This window comes from Microcaecilia unicolor, chromosome 6 (genome assembly GCF_901765095.1).
Source record: "Microcaecilia unicolor chromosome 6, aMicUni1.1, whole genome shotgun sequence".
In the NCBI taxonomy this organism is placed as follows: Eukaryota; Metazoa; Chordata; class Amphibia; order Gymnophiona; family Siphonopidae; genus Microcaecilia; species Microcaecilia unicolor.
The window spans coordinates 261958884-261980164 of NC_044036.1; the positions used below are offsets into that span (position 1 = coordinate 261958884).

At 43.5% G+C, this 21281-nt stretch overlaps 1 protein-coding gene across 1 annotated transcript in view; it reads right to left on the reverse strand.

The window, feature by feature from the left end:
- Window positions 1–12713: 12713 nt before the first annotated feature.
- The window catches only part of PTGS1 (prostaglandin-endoperoxide synthase 1), a 150275-nt gene continuing 141707 nt past the window's right edge, over window positions 12714–21281 (reverse strand). Inside the window, exon 11 of the mRNA XM_030207297.1 lies at window positions 12714–13116. Coding sequence (XP_030063157.1) covers window positions 13103–13116 — 14 coding nt within the window. The 3' untranslated portion in view covers window positions 12714–13102. The remainder of the gene's footprint in view (window positions 13117–21281) is intronic.

Consider the following 21281-nt stretch of genomic DNA (forward strand, 5'->3'; position numbering starts at 1 on the left):
AAACCAATGGTATATAGCTGGCTTTTATTAGTTGTTTTTGAGTTATTTTGTTTAGACCTTAATAGGTTTTTGATGTATATATCATTTGCTATGTATTTGATGCAGGCCATACAGCCAATACATGGCCCGTGTTGAGTCGCTTTTGAAAGTGAGTCACTTTTAAAGACAACTAATAAAAGCCAGCTATACTTTATAGAATACGCTTAGTGGTTGTTCTTGCACCTAAAAATAGGTGCACCGATTTAGGCCACCTAAAACCAGGCCTAAATACCTAAGGGGCCCTTTTACTAAGGCGGCCAAAAAATGGCCTGCGCTGGTGTAGGCGCGTGTATTGGATGTGCACAGATCCATTTTTTAGTGCGCCTGCAAAAATGGCCCTTTTTTGCCGAAAATGGATGTGCGACAAAATAAAAATTGTTGCGTCCATTTTGAGCCTAAGACCTTACCACCACCCATTGACTTAGCGGTAAGATCTCATGCGTTAACAGGGTGGTAATCGTCAGTGCACGTGCACTGCTGATTACCACTCGGTTAGTGCCATGCGGTAGAAAATAAAAAATATTTTCTGCCACGTGTATCGCATGCGCGTAAAAATTAGAATTACCGCCTGGGGCACGCGGTAGCCAGGTGGTAGTTCTAATTTGACGTGCATTATACGTGCATAGGCGCCTATGCACCTTAGTAAAAGGGCCCCTAAGTTAGATGCAGATCAGGTGTATTCTATAATAGTGTGCATAGTTTTTTGAAATGCACACAACCTGCCCATTCCACACCCATGGTCATGCCCCCTTTTCGACTGTGCACATTAGAATTTACACACACCGTGTTATAGAAGATGCCTAGAAAGTTGTACACGTAAATTCTAATTAAAACCAATTAGTGCCACTAATTGTTTGTTAATATCCAATTATTGGCACTGATTGGCTTGATAATCAATTAAGTTGTGCGCACAATTTGGCCATGCGGTCAAATTAGTATGCACTACTTAAGGAGCCATATATAGAATTTAGGGTTTGGGGGGAACTCTATAAATGGCACTCAAAAAGGTGCCCAAATGGATCCCCCAAATTCTATAATACTGTGCCCATCTTTTCAAAATGCCCATGACCAGCCTGTGCCCCTCCCCTCAGCCGCACCCTCTTTTTTAGTAGCACTCTATGAGATTTGGACACCCATTGCTATAGAATAGCATGCAGCCAGCTGTGTGCACAAATCCTAATTGGTGCCAATTAATGTCAATAATTAATTGTTAGCCTCCAATTATTGCTCATTAATGGCTTGTTATCCAAGTAAGTTACAAGTCTATCTTAGATCTGTGCCCAAGCTAGGCACCATCCCCTGAGTTCTATATATCACACCAAGAATTCCGTATGGATATTGAAGTATATTCCATAACAATGCACGTAACCTAACTGATTAACAAGCCAATCAGCTCTGATAATTTCCAATTAACAAGCAATTATTGACACTAATTGGCATTGATTATAATTTACGTGCAGAACTGTCTAAGCCTATTCTATAACAACTGTGCATAAATTCTAAGTCATGTGGAGGGGCATAATCGAACATCGTTGGTGAACTATTTCGCCAGCGATCTATTTTGGCGGCGGCGCAACAGCTGGCTGGAACTGTATTATCGCAAAAGATGTCCAGGCGTCTTTTTTTCCGATAATACGGTTTAGCCCGGCCAAATGCCAGAGTTCGCCGGGTTTGAGATCGACGGTTTTGTTTTTCAGCGACAATGGAAAAAAATGCCGGCCATCTCAAACCCGGCAAAATCCAAGGCATTTGGTCATGGGAGGAGCCAGCATTTGTAGTGCACTGGTCCCCCTGACATGCCAGGACACCAACCGGGCATCCTAGGAGGCACTTCTAAAAAATTTTTAAAAATACAAAAAAGCTCCCAGGTGCATAGCTCCTTTACCTTGGGTGCTGAGCCCGCCAAATCCCCCCAAATCCACTCCCCACAACTCTACACCATTACCATAGCCCTTATGGGTGAAGGGGGGCACCTACAAGTGGGTAGAGTGGGTTGGGGGGGGGGGTTGGAGGGCTTAACATTTACCACCACAAGTGTAACAGGTAGGGGGGATGGACCTGGGTCTGCCTGCCTGAAGTGCACTGCACCCATTAAAAACTGCTCCAGGGACTTGCATACTGCTGTCAGGGAGCTGGGTATGACATTTGGGGCAGGCATACAGGCTGGTAAAAAAAGGTTTTGATTTTTATTTAGTTAGTGTGGGAGGGGGTTGGTGACCACTGGGGGACTACGGGGAGGTCATCCCCCATTTCCTCTGGTGGTCATCTGGTGAGTTGGGGCACCTTTTTGAGGCTTGGTCGTGAAAATAAAAGGACCAAGTAAACCCGGCAAAATACTGATTAACGCTGCTTTTTTTTCCATTATCCGCGAAAGCTGGCCATCTGGTAGCCACGCCCATGCCCGCCCATGTCCCATCTTCGTTACGCCGCCGACACGCCCCCTTGAACTTTCACCGGCGAGGCGACGGGAAAGCAGCGATGCTGTCAAAAAAGCCGCTTTTGATTATACCAATTTCACCGCTTTTGAGAGATCACCGGCCATCTCCCAATTTATGTCAGGAAATGGCCGGCGATCAGTTTAGAAAATAAGCCTGATAGTTGAAAAGGGGGCATGGCTATGGGTGTGGAATGGGCATTTCTAAAATCTATGCGCATTGTTGTAGAATACACCTGGTCAATGCCTAATTTAGGCATCAACATTTACATTAGGTTTTACCTGGCACTGCCCATGACTAAATTTAGTTGTGCGGACTGGCGCTCAGCGTATTCTATAAACTACATGGAAATTTAGGCTTATTCTATAAAATATGCCTAAATTAAGTACATTATAGAATGTGCTTAGTCAAATTTCATTTCAGCTCCAAATTTTTTGGTGTTACATATAGAATTTAGTTCTATATAGAATCCAGAGGTTACCGTGCAGTTAATGTGTAAAAATAGGCTAAAGAAGAACTTCATTTTGCAGTAGTTTGCCAGTTATCTTGCAGTAAACTGGGCATTAATGAATTTCTCAAATTTTCTCTCTCAGAGGAGATGGGTATGGATATGTTATCTAGTTAGCACGTTATACTTACCATTCACTAACTGGCTAATGCACTGTTAATGCGGGAGCACTTAACACTTTTAAATAGGAGGCACTGATGGGCCGATGATCAGAAGCAAACGCGGGTACTACAGGCTATTAGCGCCATACTAGTGTCTGCATTTGCTACCACTCCATGATCAGAGCCCCCTGAGAGCATGAAATAACACGCTTGCGGGCTCTGACCACAAGTAGCATGCAAATGCATGTTGAATAGGGTTCTTACCACACATAGCATGCTAAACATATTCCTCTCCAATGATCAGAAGGCAGCGGGCCAAACATTGGCGCACTGTCCTCAGCAAACCCTACACCATGTCGGAGCTGACGTTAGGGTTTGCAGACCATTGGGGAAGAATGGTGAGCCCTGTCCAGCATGCATTTGCATGCTAGCAGGCCCCCCACTTGCCCCCAATATAACCCCCTTGCAGGAGCCCCCCCTCAGGAACCCCAACACCCCCCACCCCAAGCCAGTGACAAGGGCAGGGCTAGGTGCCGCCATTTTCAAGGCAGCACTGGAAGAGGAAAGAGTGTACTACCTCCTCATCCAACAAAGGTATCGTGGGTGGGAAAGAGGGCTGCTAGACTACCAGGTTGGGGGAGGCTTGGTTACCAGGGCTTTTTTTGGGAGGGGGTGAGAAGTGTTAGGGGGGGGGCTGGAGATCCCACATACATTTGCATGCTATTATGTCTGATCATAGGGGTGGTAAAGCCCTGCGCTGCTTCCAGCACTATTTTTAGAGCACTGTTTGGAACAACGCAGGGCTTTTGATCATCTGGGCATAAGTGCTCCCACATTAACTGTGAGCAGGTACCATGTGCTAATAGGGACATTAACACATGACCTGAATAAAAAATACTAAAAATGCCTCCACTAATTGTCATGCTAGATTTGTAGCTAACACATGCTAAAATCCCACATTAACTCAGTCAAATCATGAAGTAGGGGAGAACCAATTAGACACTTTTGATTTTTGCAGTTCTGACAATGTTTTTGTACTGTCTACAGTGTTATGATTCTGCTAAGACAGGCAGGGGAATGACTGGGACTCACTTCTGATTGGCCTGTCAGGGATTGAGCTGAAGTCTGAAGCAGCAAATATCAGAAGCCAGATCTATTTAAGCTTACCTCTTCCTACAGCCCTTGCTTTAGCGTTGATTCCTGTCAACTGAGCCTCTTTCCCTCTGTCTGTGCTAGTACCACACTGTGCATCCATTGGAGTTTGCTTACTCTTCTTGTTGCTTTTAGCTTCTCTGTGTGCTGGTTGTTCCCAGCGTATGCTTGATTGTTTCCCTTGCCTAGCTGCTTTCCTTGATTAACTTGCTTCCGTGCAGCTGTGGGTGCTGTGTTTGCTCTGTCTCTGCGTGCTGTTCAGTTCTAGAAAGAACATTGTTTGTTTTTCCCCCTTTGTTAGCTTTAAACTTTGGACTGCAGTGTAAGCCCTGCTTCTTCCTGATGTATGTGTTAAAAGCAGCCCTTCCCTTTAGCCTGCTTTAACTATTTGTCTACTGTCTTTGTCTCCTGATTCTTGTATGCATTGCTCCTTCTGATTGGTGTATGTAAAGACAGCTTTCCCTGTTTGCTTGCTTTTCCCTTTGTCTCTAGTGTCTGTTACTTGACTCTGTGGCACAGCCTTGTGTATTCTTGGGAGTGGACCCTTGACCTTTGAGTGCGGAGTGGCACAGTCTTGTGTATTCCTATAAGTGGTTTCCCTTTATCCTTGAGTGCTGTGCAGCACAGCCTTGTGTTTTCCTATAGGTGGCTTCCCTTTACCCTTGAGTGCTGTATGGTACAGCCTAGAGTGTTCCTATGAATGGCTTCCCTTTTTCCTTGAGTGCTGTGTGGCACAGCCTAGTGTATTTGAGTGCTGTATGGTACAGCCTAGAGTGTTCCTGTGGAGCTTCACTCCTGTAGAGTCTGTGTCTCATTCTGTCCCTGGTTTTCCCTTTTTCCCTGTGGGCTTTGCCTCTGCTACCTGTGTTTCTGTGTAGCCTTTGTTTGCATTCTCTTCCTCTGGTCGTAGCCTGTTCCCTGCCAGCTTTTTGTCTGTAGCCCTTCTCTTGTGTCACTAGTTAGCGCTCTGTGCGCTGCATGAGCTCCAGTCCCTTTTGGGACCCCTTGTTGTTCTTTTCCCTTCCCTACTTTATGACTCGGTTCCTGATTGGCCGTGAGGCCTGTACCAGTGGCGTAGCAAGGGTGGGGCAGTGGGGGCGGTCTGCCCCGGGTGTCACCTCAATGGGGGTGCTCCCAAAGTCCTCTTCTTCCTGCCAGCTCCCGCACCCTACCTCCGCTGACGCAACTTCCTATTTCCGCAAGGGCGGGACAGAGTGAGGGAAGGCCTGAAGAGACAATCCACACTGCTTTTACATGCAGACACGAGGTGCTGCGCCTTGGCTTCCGAGATTTCCTTGTAAAGGTAGGGTGCGGGAGCTGGCAGGAAGAAGAGGACTTTGGTCGGAGCTGAGGGTAGGCACTGGGTCGGGGGTGGGGAGACTCAGATGGGAGAAGGGGGAACAGATTGGAGAAGGGGCGTGGAGCCTCCCAACAGTTAAAATGCACTTGAGGGGGGCATCGTGCTGCACCTGGGGGGGGGGTGCAATGGCAAACCGCCCCGGGTGGCAGCCACCCTTGCTACGCCACTGGTCTGTATGCTTGGACTCTGTATGAGTGGGTTCCCGTTCGGCCGTGAGGCCAGCCTGAGTGGTGTATCTCCCTTTTTCTGCTGGTGCAAGTTGAGTGTCCTGAGTGTGCGGGGCTTTGTGGCTGTGGTATTGCATAGCGCCTGTTTGGTCTACCCTAGGCCTTGACCAAGATCCTTCCTAAGCCTCGGCCTAGACACAAGGGCTCACGAACAGTTTAACATACAGATTTTAGTAATTCCTTTATTCTACGGTTTTGACTTAGCACTGACTCATATGAAATACCCTATCTGACCCCTGAGGTGATTCGCATTGAAACATGGTCCCGTGTCGGGTCTGGTTTATGAGTGGTGCCTAATAAAGAGTTGTTTCTACTCATTTGTCTGCAAGTGTCTACTTGGTTCACCCCTACTTCATGATTTGACTGTCTGACATTAAGGGTTCCTTTTCCTTTTTGGTTTTGCTGTGAAAATCCCACATTAAGCCATGTTAACTGCAAATCTTATTGCATTTTAATAATGGAGACACTGAATTGGATGATTCTGATTCCTTTGTGCCCTCAGCTCCAAACGTTTCTGTCTCACCCAAGTAATGTTAGTGTGATAGAAGATATTATTTGTATGGGGAAACTTTTCCCTGTTATTTTTTTTCTCAATATTTGCTGTTTTCTTGTTTTCTTTTTGTGTTTTAAGGTTAAAGTGTCTTGTTTTCACTCTCCAGTTATCTCCACTTTTCCAAGTTACTTGTGAATTTGACTGTCTAATGTCTGATTGCTCTGCCCAAGTTATTTCTTTTCCTAATTTTTCTATTTGGAATGTATAAAAAATTTTATAAAAATAAAATTTGTAAAAAGTGCACATGTGGTGGACCTACGAATGTATTAAAACCAACATATAGGGTGGACATTGTTCTAGAAGTCCATTTAAATAGGGAAACCACCATTTTACCTTGTACATAACTATGGAAAAATTGTTTTCATCATGCCTAGTAATTGGCTAAGACCAGGCTCCCTAGTGATTAGAACAAATGACTGAGGACCAGAAAAACTAATGGTACTCCTTGTGATCTTGGGCATTATCACAGCTGACCTTATCCCACATGTACTTTTCCTTTCTAAACTTTAAGTACATAGAGAAAATGATGAGCTGTTTCTCACTGTCTCTGCTGCTACCTTTCTTTCTTTTTTGTTTGTTTGTTTAGCAAACACAATAAAATAACAGGTTATAAAAAAATTATTCAAGAAATAAAGGAACAAGAAGTAAATTTTCAAAATTACCTGATAGTGCATCTTCCCTCAACAATTCCCAAAAAGAGGCCAAAATGTGTGTTGTGACTACACAAAGAGCAGATCCAATCATGAAAGAGCTCAAACATCATGGAAATTTAGTGTTCTTTTAATAAGCTGCGTAAGCGTCTGCGCATAATGGACGCAAGCCAAGTAGCATTTGATGTGCGTAGGTCATTACTGCCTTGATTCTTTACCACTAGATCAATGGCTGGCAGTAAGGTCAGATCCAAAATGGATGCTCGGCAATTTTGATTTTGCTGCACGTCCATTTTCACAAAAAGAAGTCCTTTTTCACAGGCACGCTGAAAAATGGATTGGTGCGCATCCAAAACCCATGCCTACACTACTGCAATCCATTTTTCAGCACGATTTTGTAAAAGGACCCGTTAAAGAAAGAGTTGTCATTCAATAACAATATTTAAACCAGTGGGATTAATTGTTCGCTACTAAAAAATATATATTCTCATTCTTCCCTACTCATAGCTGGCCAGATTTTGTTTTTAATTTACCCATGTTCCAAAATCAAGAGAGGAAATGGAGACAGAGGATGTAAGGACAAAAGGGAGAATTCCAGAAGAAGGAAGGGGATAGAGGTGTAAGAGAATTTAGGGGTCCTTTTACTAAGGTGTGCTGAAAAATGGCCTGTGCTAGTGTAAGCACGTGTTTTGGACACATGCAGATCCATTTTTCAGCGCACCTGTAAAAAATGACCTTTTTTTATTTTGGCCAAAAATGGATGTGCAGCATAATGAAAATTGGCAGATGTCCATTTTCGGCCTGAGACCTTACCGCCACCCGTTGACTTAGCGGTAAGGTCTCATGCGTTAACCGGGCAGTAATGGTCTATGCACGTTAAATGCCTTTTACCACCTGGTTAGCGCAGCACACCAAAAATAAAAATTATTTTACGGCGAACATAGTAGACACGCGTAAAAAATGAAGTTACCGCCCGGGCCATGCGGTAGTCGGGCGGAAATTCCAAATTGACATGTTGGGCACATGTAGGTGCCTACGTGGCTTAGTAAAAGGGCCCCTAAAGGAGGGGGGCCTAGAGCAGTGAGAGCTCAAGGAGGAGATGGAAAAGTGCAAATACAAAACAAAGCAGAGAGAGAGAGACAGAAGGGGGAATTGAAAGGTAAGAGAGAAATAAGGGAATAAAAAGAGACAAGAGAAGAAAAAAAGAGTAAAACAGGAAGGGAAATAAAGGAAACAGTACGAGGAAGATAGGAAGGATATAGGAAAGAATAGTTGGCTGTTTAACATAGCAGTTAGCACATACTAATTGCTAATGTGGAACTGTGCTGTTACCAGATATTCCTGTTCAAACAGTCAGTGCCGCTTAGTAACTAGGCCCCAATAGTGATATTACTTGTGTAATTTTATACATAGCAGAGAGAAGCAGTCTGGGAATGGACTGGGGCAGGATTTAAGACTATGCACAAATGTTGTAGTTAAAATTACAACTAGTTGAATATTTAAAAGTTATGTGTGTACATGCAAGACCCTTATTGATCTCAATTTTGGAAATGCCTCTTCAAATAACAAGTAAACTAAGAAATCTACAGGCTATGCACTCATATATTTACTTGCATACAAAGTAGGCCATTTTGTAATAGGCCATTTCTGTGCTTGATTTACTAAATGGTGCTATGGCATTACCATACATTAACACACATTAATGGGCATTATTCTCTGCAGATCCCAGTTTATGTAATGGGACTTTTTACTAATATTGCACATTAATGACATTATCATGCACCAACACAGTGGAGTACTTCCGTGAATCTTGTGCTCATTGTGTAAATCACTGCTTTATATGTGGAGATGCCTTTAAAACCGGCACCAGTGTGTACCCGGCAAGTAATAAAGCAGTGCTGCACTTGCAGCATGGCCATTTCCTGAAGAAAAGAAAGACCTACCCGCTGCGGTAAAAGAGTGCATCGGTGCACATCAAAAACATACGCCGATGCCAGCACAAGCTCCTTTTTGCTGCAGCTTGGTAAAAGGGGCCCATAGTTTGAAGATGGGCATACACATAAGTAAAGTCTGGGCGGAGTATGGACTGGTGCATAGTTATAAATGTACTAGCCAATATTCAAAGTGATTTAAACAACCCAGAGAGGCTTCTGGTTGTTGAAATCACTTGTCCATGGATAAGCACAACAAATCCATGGCATAAAACTGGTCAGTGCTGATGAATATTCGCAGTTAGCGCCTGAGCTGAAACCAGCTAATTTGTGGTTGTTCCAATGGCAAAGTTGGCACTTCTGCAGTTAAGTGCTGATTTTGAGCCACTAAAGGCTGGATTCTATATAAGGTATGGCAAGTAACGTGCATTAAATTGTACACGATGTCAATGTATCCACACTACTGAATTGAGTAACGAGCCAATCAGTGATGATAATTGGCTGATAACAATAATGAATTATCATCACTAATTGGCAATAACTAGAATATATGCACGTCCTTTTAGGCATATTCTAAAACAAGTACATAAGTATTGTCATACTGGGAAAGACCAAAAGTCCATCAAGCCCAGCATCCTGTTTCCAACAGTGGCCAATCCAACATGCATAGCTGAAAAGAGGGTGCAGCCATGGGAGAAGTGTGAACCAGGGGAATAGCTACATGGGGCCACGGGGGCTTGGGCCCCCGTAGATTTGGCCCTGGACCCCCTGCCAACAACCCTCTCGATCCCCCCTCCCACCGCCAACCTGCCTTCGCCGTCTACTACCTTTGCTAGCGGGGGACCCCAACCCCCGCCAGACAAGGTCCTCTTCTTCCTTCGTTCTGTTTCTGAGTCTGACGTCGTGCAGGACGTACAACAGAACGAAGGAAGAGGAGGACCTCGGCTGGCGGGGGTTGGGGTCCCCCGCCAGTAAAGGTAGGCAACGGCGGGGGAGGGTTGGCGGCTGGAGCGGGGTTGAGAGGGTCTTCGGCAGGGGGGTCAAAGTTGGTGGTGGCGGCCGGGGGGGGGGGGTCAGCAATGGCAGGGGGTGGCGGCGCCGGGCGGGGGCTAAAATGTGCCCCCTCCCACCGAAGTCTGGCTACGCCCCTGGTGTGAACATGTCAGGGGAGTTACTCAAATTTACACCATTGTTATAGAAATTAGGGGAACACATCTACATTTAGGTGTGGGTATTTATACCAGGTTTTCAGTGACATGAATGACCACACCTAAATGTAAGCACATTCCCCATCCTATGCGCTATTCTATACACCGTGCCTAACTTTAGCGCATTGTATAGAATAGTCCTAGGCATGTTAATTGGACACGTTTAGATTTTAGACGCCATTTACAGAATCTGGCCCTAACCGCATAAATTGAGCCACATAAAATGCAGTCCTATCTTATGTGGTTCATCTTATGCCATTAAGGGCTGAATATTGCACTTAATCACATAGGGAGTCTTTTACTAAGGCACGCTCATGTTTTTAGTGCGTGCTAAAATTGTGGGTGCGCTAAACATTAGAGACGCCCATAAGAATGCATTGGCATTTCTTACGTTTAGCGCACCCACAACTTTAGCATGCGCCAAAAACATGAGCATGCCTTAGTAAAAGACCCTCTTAAGTTTTAGTGGCCAATATACAACAGGATATTTTATGCCAGTGCTCAGACATGGCACAGCATTGAATATCTGGGAATACAGCTGGCAGCAGACATAAAAATGCTGACCGCTGCCATCTGAATATCAGACAAGTAAATTATAGAACAGTGTAATTTATGCGCATTGTAGTAATTTAGACACTTGCATTTCCACCAGCTGTATAGCCGGCTTAAGTTCTCACACCTAAATTACAGGTGCATTTTTTTATTTGTTGTTCCGAAAGTAGGCACATACAGGGGGCAATATTCAGACTGTGGGAGTTAGCCGGGCTGCCTCCTGTGCTCAGTGCTAAGTCCGGATATTCAATGCAGCGCTGTTTCCGGTCACCAGCTTTGAATATCCAGTTTATTTTTTCCGGTTTCAACATAACCGGCCAAGTCGATATTCAGAACTGATTGGTTAAGTTGAAACTGGCCAAAGATAGGCCTGCTGTTTTGGTGGCCCAATTTGGTGATTCACTAATATTAGTGGATAACTTACTATATCGCGCGATATAGCATGTTATCTGCTAAGCGCTGACCGCGAATATTCAGTGGGAGATAATGACTAACTCCCACCGAATATTTGTGGATAGCCTGTTAAACGTTATTTAACCAGCCAGTAGCCGTTCCTCGCCAGTTACATAGCGCTGAATATCAGGCGGTATTTCATTTATTGAATAGGCATCACATAGGCATCCTCTAGGTGCCTAAGTGTAGAAGCACTGTTATAGAATTACTCTCTTTGTGGTACATAATTTTATTTTATTTATTAATTTATTTAATACCACAAATACATGCTTCCTCAAGTACAAAGTTAGCTGCAAATAGAATTAATACTCAGAAAACAACAAGGCAGGTGGTCCACCAAGTCCAACATGGAAGATAAAACAGTCTTTATTGGTAAATTAAGATCTCCCAGGAGTTCAACATACAATGCCCAACATGGCCATGTTTTACCAGAATTACAGGCTGCGTCAGCGGCAATAGTTACTGCAAGTACACATTAAAAAGAACACTCAGACATTGACCATAAAAATAAAGAGGGACATTTTCAAAAGGGACGTCCAAGTTGCAATTTGGAGGTCCTTGCAAAATGGTGAAATCCAAGGGCGGGGAAGCCCATATTTTCGAAACAAGATGGATGTCCATCTTTTGTTTCGAAAATACCGTCAGAGACGACCAAATCCTTAAATTTGGACGTCCATAGATTTGGATGTCCCTAGACATGGACATTTCTGACTTTTGGCGACTTTTGAAACCAAAGACGTCCATGTCAAAAACGGCCAAATGCAAGCCATTTGGTGGTGGGAGGAGCCAGCATTTGTAGTGCACTGGTCCCCCTGATATGCCAGGACACCAACCAGGCACCCTAGGGGCACTGCAGTGGACTTCATAAATTGCTCCCAGATACATAGATGACCACCGGAGGGAATCAGGGATGACCTCCCGTTACTCCCCCAGTGGTCACTAACCCCCTCCCACCCTCAAAAAACATCTTTAAAAATACATCGTGCCAGCCTCTATGCTAGCCTCAGATGTCATGCTCAGGTCCATGACAGCGCATGCAGGTCCCAGGAGCAGTTTTAGTGGGTACTGCAGTGCACTTCAGACAGGCGGACCCAAGCTCATACTCCCCCTACCTGTTACATTTGTGGAGGAAACAGCGAGCTCTCCAAAACCCAACAGAAACCCACTGTACCCATATATAGGTGCCCTCCTTCACCTGTAAGGGCTATGGTAGTGGTGTATAGTTGTGGGTAGTGGGTTTTGGGGGGCTCAGCACACAAGGTAAGGGAGCTATGTTCCTGGGAGCATTTTATGAAGTCCACTGCAGTACCCCCTAGGGTGCCTGGTTGGTGTACTGGCATGTCAGGGGGACCAGTGCACTACAAATGCTGTCTCCTCATACGTCCAAATGGTTTGCATTAGGATGTTTTTCACATGGACGTCTTTGGTTTTGAAAATCGCTAAATCTAGGGACATCCAAATTTAAGGATTTGAACGTCTCTGACAGTATTTTCGAAATGAAAGGTGGCCGTCCACCTTTTTTTGAAAATACGGGCTTCCCCACCCCTGGATTTGGACGTTTAGCAAGGACAGTCCAAATCGCAACTTGGATGTCCCTTTCGAAAATGTCCCTCCACAAGGGTCAGTTCCTCACAGAATGTAATACTTTGGAGAAGGCACATTAATGACATCTTCATGATCTGGAAGGGCATAGAGGCACAGCTGAAAGAATTCCATAAGTGGTTGAATAATTTAGATAAAAATTTGAGATTCCAGGTACATTATAATATGTGCAGTGTGGCTTTCCCTGACATAAAGATTAGTATTAATGGTGATACATTTGAAACTGATAACTACCACAAACCCACAGATGTTGAATTTTGATAGTTGTCATATCACATCTCTTAAGATGCATCTTCCTTATAGTCAGTTCTTACATTTGAAACGGTTATGCTCAGATACCGCTACCTTTAAAAAGAAATCAGATCATATGAAAAATAGATTTAGAGAAAGAGGATATCCTGTCTCATGTATTGAGAAGTGGTTTCAAAAAACATTAGCTTGTGTCAGGGAGACTCTGCTTAGACCAGGAGGAAAAAAGAGAACTGATAAGGTTGTATGAATATTAACTTTTAAACATTTGTCTGTGGTGTTCATTTTTTCAATGTGCATATTTGTAAGAAGGCTGTTCCTGCTGCACATGCTGGCAAGAACATGAGCACTCCTGCGGGTATTTTAGAAAATGTTCTACATTGGTATATCTATTTCTAAAATATCAGGGGAACTGAGCATATCTCACCTGGATATCTCAATTCCAATTTCTATGTACTATGTAAATCTAGAGTTGGATAACCATGTCAGTATTTGAGAGCTGTTAAAAGAGAAATTTGAAGAAAGAAAATGAAATAATGAAATCAAATGAGCTTTGGAAATGTTCACTAGAAAAACAGTACTACTAGCGGTCAGGAAAAGTGGAAGTCTGTGTCCTTAAGAGGTAAGAAGGCTAATACCAACTTTACCATACATTCAAATATCACTGTAGTCCCAGAGTGGAAGTTATCAATGTGGGCTAACATTGAAATCTGTTATTTTACTGTTAATCCCAATTATTAGTAACTAGAGGTTATAGTTATCAGTCTGGGCTACTATTAAGATGTTATTTTACCACTAACTCATTTTATAGAATGAGGCCTAGTTGCGCTAATGACCTATGTGCGCCAAATGCCACTTGACGCACATCCGATACGCACAGCAGAAAATAAGAATTATTTTTCAGCCACATGTACCGGACGCACACCAAAAATGAAATTACTGCAAGATCCACATGGTAATTGTGGTCAACAACAAAATAACATGTCTTAACAGTAGCCCAAGTTGATAACTTCCCCCTTAATGGTAAAACAACACATTGATAGCTACACCCTTCAATTTTTAAAAGTGTAAAATCCATAAAGCAAATTTTTAAAGAAAGCGTAGCAGTTTTTAGAATTTATATACTACATCACTTTTTGAAGTTTTCCTTACAGATGTATAGAAGAGCTGCCACTTAACGCACACACATCTAGCACTAGAGACAGCTCCTCCTGTCTCAACAAAACTCAAGAGGAAAGCCCATGTGAGAGACAAGTCTATTTGAACCTTTCACAATGGCTAAGATTTGACCCCAAATTAAAGGATCTAGTCAGTGGACTCTTTAGTGTTGACAGACATTTTCATCCTATCACCTTTGTGCTATATATTATAAACCTGCATTTTAAGGTAACAAATCATTCAACCAATTAAATTGCCTAAAGCAACAACATCAAGTTGATATCTGAATTCCATAATACACATTCTCCGGTTTCTACATGTTTTACATGAGATCACTGTTTCTTTGTTTTGCAAGATAAATTTGGAAATATAAAGCATAATTTTCCAAACTTTATATTTCTATCCAGTTAAAATTAAAACAATGTAAACCTCCTCTGACTTGATTTGAATCCTAGTTGGGATCTCTGAAATTCAGCTTTGAATTCATTCAGTGGTCCTTTTACTAAGGTGCACTGAAAAATGGTCTGTGGTAGTGTAGGTGCGGGTTTTGGGTGCGCGCAGAATCATTTTTCAGCGTACCTGTAAAAAAGGCCTTTTTAAATTTTTGCCAAAAATGGATGTATGGCAAAATCAAAATTGCAGCGCCCTCATTTTGGGTATAAGACCTCACTGCCAGCTATTGACCTAGTGACAAAGTCTCATCGGGTGCTAATGACCTGTGTGCACCAAATGCCACTTGGCGCACATCTGATATGCACAGCAGAAAATAAAAATTATTTTTCGGCCACATGTACCAGACGCGCACCAAAAATGAAATTACTGCAAGAGTCACATGGTAGCCATGTGGTAATTCCATTTTGGCGTGCATTGGGCACGCATAGACGCTTATGCGGCTTTGTAAAAGGGCCCCTCAGTGAACTCCTACCCAACTTTAATTTCTCCCTCATCTTATTTAAACCTATATTTAATCAAACTGACTGAGATCTTGTAGGAATGTGTCTTTGCAAATGTGCACTTACCACTGGAACTGATGAAAACTATGCCAGTATATCCAACTTAATCATGATTTCTAATCAGTCTGCTATAAGATGAACAGGAAACCAGTAGAGACATGTAAGGGGAAAAAAAGCCGCTTTCCAGCTCATTTTCGAAGGAGATCGCCAGCCATCTTCCAACACAAATCGGTAGATGGCCGGCGATCTCCTGAACCCGGCCAAATCGGTATAATCGAAAGCCAATTTTGGCCGGTGCCAACTGCTTTCCGTCGCAGAACCGGCCAAACTTCAAGGGGGCGTGCTGGTAGGGTAGCGAAGGTGGGACGGGGGCGGGACGGGGTGTGATTTGAGATGGCCAGCTTCGCCCGATAATGGAAAAAAGAAAGCCGGCCTTGACGAGCATTTCGCTGGCTTCACTTGGTCCCTTTTTTTCAGGACCAAGCTTCAAAAAGGTGCCCCAACTGACCAAATGACCACCGTAGGGAATCTGGGATGACCTCCCCTTACTCCCCCAGTGGTCACCAACCCCCTCTCACCCAAAAAAAAAATATTTTTTTTTGCCAGCCTGAAATGTCATACCCAGCTCCATGACAGCAGTATGCAGGTCCCTGGAGCAGTATTTAGTGGGTGCAGTGCACTTCAGGCAGGTGGACACAGGCCCATCCCCCCCTACCTGTTATACTTGTGGTGGTAAATTTTAAGCCCTCCAACCACCCCCCCCAAACCCACATATAGGTGCCCCCTTCACCCGTAAGGGCTATGGTAGTGGTGTACAGTTGTGGGGAGTGGAGTTTGGGGGGGATTTGGGGAGCTCAGCACCCAAGGTAAGGGAGGTATGCACCTGGGAGCTATTTTTGAAGTCCACTGCAGTGCCCCCTAGGGTGCCCGGTTGGTGTCCTGGCATGTCAGGGGGATCAGTGCACTACAAATGCTTGCTCCTCCCACGACCAAATGCCTTGGATTTGGCCGGGTTTGAGATCGCTGACATTAGTTTCCATTATCGGCGAAAACCGATGCCGGCCATCTTAAACCTGGCAATCTTTGACATTTGGCCGGCCCCAACCGTATATCGAAACAAAAGATGGCTGGCCATCTTTTTTGATAATACAGTTCGGAACCACTGTTTGCGGCGCCAGCCAAATAGATGGCTGGCCATCTATTTGGCCAGTGCCGTTCGATTATGCCCCTCTTTGTGACTCTAGATAAAATGGGGGAACAATACATTTTTTAGATATATTCGTGATAGGAGGAAGTGCAAAAGCAATGTGAGACTCAAAGGTGAAGGGGAAGAATATGTAGAAGCTGATAAAGAGAAGGCGGAATTGCTTAATATATATTTCTGTTCTGTGTTTACAGCTGAAGGGCTGGGAGCAGGACTGCAGAAGGCAAACACAAATAGGGATGAGGGGGTGGTAGTTCTTGAAAGATTTTCAGAGGACTGTGTTCGTGAGGAGCTGGCTAAACTAAAGGTGGACAAAGTGATGGGGCCAGATAGCATACATTCAAGGGTACTGAAGGAACTTAGGGAAGTTCTAGCGGCTCTGCTAGATGCTTCTCTAGAGTCAGGAGTGGTCCCGGAAGACTGGAGAAGAGCTCATATGGTCCCTCTCCACAAAAGGGGGAAATAAAGAAGAGGTTGGGAATTACAGGCCGGTAAGTCTGATTTCTGTGGTAAGTAAATTAATGGAAATGCTTTCAAAACAGAATAGTAAAGTCTTTGGAATCCAATGGATTACAGGACCCGAGGCAATGTGGTTTCACCAGAGGCAGGTCTTGTCAGACAAATCTGAGTAATTTCTTTGACTGGGTGACCAGAGATTTGGATCAAGGGAGAGCGCTAGATGTGGTGTATTTAGATTTTAGCAAAGCCTTTGATACAGTTCTGCACATATGACTAATAAATAACTGAGTGTCCTAAAGTGACTGACCTGGTTTAGGAACTGGTTGAGTGGAAGGCGACAGAAGGTAGTGGTAAATGGAGCTCATTCTGAGGAAAAGGATGTTACCAGTGGTGTGTTGCAAGGTTCTGTTCTTGGACTGGTTCTTTTAAATATTTTTGTAAATAATATTGCTGAAGAGATGTCTGGTAAGGTTTGCCTCTTTGTGGATCATACCAAAATCTGCAATTGGGTAGACACCGCTGATGGTATGACTAACATGAGGAAGGACTTAGCGAAGCTAGAGGAATGGTCTAGAATTTGGCAGCTTAAACTTAATGTTAAAAAATTCAGGGTCATGCATTTGGGTTGCAAAACCCAAGAGAATGGTACAGTTTAGGGAGTGAAGAACTTTTGTGCACAAAAGATGAGTGCAACTTGGATGTGATCATATGTGATGATCTTAAGGAGGTCAAACAGGTAGAAAAAGTGACAGTGAAAGCTAGAAGGATGCTTGGGTGCATAAGGAGAGGAATGGCCAGTAGGAAAAAGGAGGTGATGATGCCCCTGTATAAGACTCTGGTGAGACCTCATTTAGGATATTGTGTACAATTCTGGAGAGCATACCTTCAAAAAGATATAAATAAGATAGAGTTGATCCAAAGGGTGGCTATTAAAATGGTCAGTGGTCTTCATCATAAAGTGTATGGTGACAGACTTAAAGATCTCAATATGTATGCTTTGGAAGAAAGGCAGGAGAGGGGAGATATAATGGAGACATTTAAATACTTATGCAGCATAAATGTATGGGAGGTGAGTCTCTTTCAATTGAAAGGAAACTCTGGAATGAGGGGGCACAGGATGAAGGTGAAAGGGGACAGACTCAACAGTAACATGAGGAAATACTTCTTCATGGAAAGGGTGATGAATTCATGGAACGGACTCCCGGTACAAGTAGTGGAGATGAAAAACAGTATCTGAATTCAAGAGAACTTGGGACAAGTGCATAGGATCTCTAAAGGAGTGATAGGGAGAGTAGACAACATGGATGGGCAGACTAGATAGGCCATATGGTCTTATGTGCCTACAATTTTTTATCTTTCTATGTTTAAAGAGCAAAAAAGAGAGATCATAGTCAGCTTTTGGAGGGCAAAGTTTTCTTAACATTTCCATAGCCTTTATTTCTGAAATGATGCTTTTTAATTCTAATTTCTGTAGTATGATTTTGTGGCTTGCATCTACCATTCTAAGGAGTGAGTGAGAGTGAAGAAGAAAGTGTAGAAAGAAAGATGAGAAGGATTTGAAGGAGCAGCAATAATAAACGTGTTACTGGGTCACAACCAAGGACATTGAAGGTGAAGAGAATTGAGCTGGGATCACCAAAGCCAGCAGCAATTCAGGTGACGAAAGCAGTAGAACAAAAGATGGTAGAAGATGGGAGTTGAGGGCTGTGCTTTCCATGTCAACAAGTTTGTTGTGCATCGATGTGCCCCCATAGAATAGAATACACAGTTATACTCTCCAAAGTTGGCTTCCAGCATCAGCTTGAAAAAGGAGAGGGTCCTCCAAAGCCACTTCATATATCGTACTACACCAATACCTGCAACTGCGTTTTCTTCAAAAATCGCTCTAATGCTTCCCAACAGAAAAAAAAAACATACAAGGGTCAATAATGAGTCCTAAGCAGTCAGCATTTTCTTAAACAGTGACTAAGGTGGGCTTTTCTACATATGGATATTCAGCACAAGACCATACTCAGACACCAGGGCTGAATATCTGAACACTAGGCTGTCACCAAGAGTAGCGGAGCATCGCCAATATTCAGTGGCGGTACCAGGTTACCTCCCCAGTTAACTGAGGACAACCTTTTTTTCTGTTCTAAATTAATCAGGTACCTATCCAGGCTCTGACTCTGGACTTTCCCTGGCATAGTGCTGAGGCAGTGAGTCTGGAATTTTAGCAGTGTGTGGTATGAAATAAGCCACGTCCACGCTGTGTTTTTATTTCATTTTGGCTCTAGAAGTTTATGTGAGTATCTTGGCACCTGGACTTTTAGTTCTTTGGATGCTCCACTTTGAAGTTGCTTCTAAATCTAGCACCAGGACACGGCTTGCCCATATTTATGTGAAGTGGAGCCATTTAGAGGTTCTCTTTGTCTTTCGGGTCCCCCGATATCATAGCCTATAGTTGCAGTGTACTCCTGATGAAGGCTGAGTAGCCGAAACACGGCCTGTGTTGAATGTGCAGTTTGTCTGGGATTGTGTTTCTACCTGACTGTGACCAAGATTGAATACACAGCATTAATATAGACTTTGTTTTCACCACATTTGGATCATCCTGGTACTTTGTCCCTGCCACCTCTTCGGGGTCTCAGTGCTTAGTGTCAGCTGATTTTTAATGCGAGCTGAAAAAACTAGCACACCTTAGTAAAAGACCCCCTTATAGAACAGCGTCAGTTAGGCATGTAACTTAATTGACTAATTAGCACTAAATTAGCACTTAATTGGTTATAAGTATAAATAATCCCTCCCCTCCCCAATATTCAGCGCTATTTAACCAGCCAGGAACGGCTCCTGGCCGGTTAAATAGCCGTAAGCTGACTAAGCGCTAATATTCAGCGTGAGATAGCCTGCTATAGCCGGTCAGCACCAATATTCAGCAGCCGCTCGGCCAGCTTTGGCAGCCAAATCCAGCCACCTAAATAGCAGACCTTTCTTTGGCCCACTATGAACTTAGCCAACCACCACTGAATATCGAGTTGGCCGGCTATGTTCATAGAGGCTAAAAAATAAACCAGATATTCAATGCTGGTCACCAGAAATGGCCTGGCCTTGAATATCTGGCATCACCGCTGACTGCGGGAGTTAGCTGGGCTAACTCCCGCGGTCTGAATATCAGCCCCAATTAGTCTTAACAAGCACTAATTGACAATGATTTGTAGTTATGCACATAACGGACTTGCGCCTCTATTCTATAAACCAAGCGTCTAACTTCTATGATGCCCAACTCCAAAAAGGATGTATACATGGGAGAGGCATGGGTAGGTCAGAGGCATTCCTAACTGTCAGTACTTAGATGTGAGCATTTACACCAGCCTTTGAGCAGGTGAAAATACTTGCACCTAGAGTTAGGCATGAAAAAGCAGACTAATGCTAGATTCTATAGTAGATTCTATCTCCAATCCTATGTGACTATTATAATCATATGATAGAAACCGGTAGCATCAAGGGCTCTTTTACTGAAGCCAATATTATTGTATTACTGAAACCAGATAAAGACTCCAGCTTAGTACAAAATTACAGGCCACATGCTAGCGTTTTTAGCGCATGTGTTAAATATGCATGCGCTAAACACTAAAGACGGACATATATTCCTATGGGTGTCTCTAGCGTTTATTGCATGCTGAAAACACTAACGTCCCTTTGTAAAAGACTTCCTTAGTGCATCTGAGGAGAGCAATTTTCAAGTTGCGCAATTTGCCTGAGGAAACACCTATTTACTTGCTTAAATAGCTTTGCAAAAATCACATTCTCCATATGCCACAAGTATTTGTGCTGTCCATGCAATATATATATAGGTGAGGGGGCAGGGTCTGTGCACAGGGTTTTTTTTTCCTCATTTGATCTATTGCTTGCTTCATTTTTTTTGAAATGAGGAAAAGAAATTGTGAAATTTTAAAAGACAAAAAGAAAAAAAACAACCAAAACATATAATTAAAACATTGTTGGGCAGACTGGATGGACCGTTCAGGTCTTTATCTGCCATCATTTACTATGTTACTATGTAAGGGGCTGTTTTACTAAGCTGCATAGGTACCTACGCTTGCCCAACGCGTGTCAATTTGGAGTTACCGCCCGGCTACCACGTAGACCTTGCGGTAATTTCATTTTTGACGTGCGTCTGCTACGCATGCCATAAAATAATTTTTATTTTCTGGTGCACGACAGAAACCGGGAGGTAATCATTCTACGCATGTAGACGATTACCGCACAGTTAACAAGTGACACCTTACTGCTAAGTCAATGGCTGGCGGTAAGGCCTCAGCCCCAAAATGGACACCAATTTTTATTTTGCCACATGTCCATTTTCTGCAAAAAATTTTTAAAAAGGCCTTTATTACAGGTGCGCCGAAAAATGGATCTGAACACGCCCAAAACACCTGCCTACACTACCGCAGCCCATTTTTTGGCACACCTTAGTAAAAGGGCCCCTAATAATGTTGGGTTCCAAC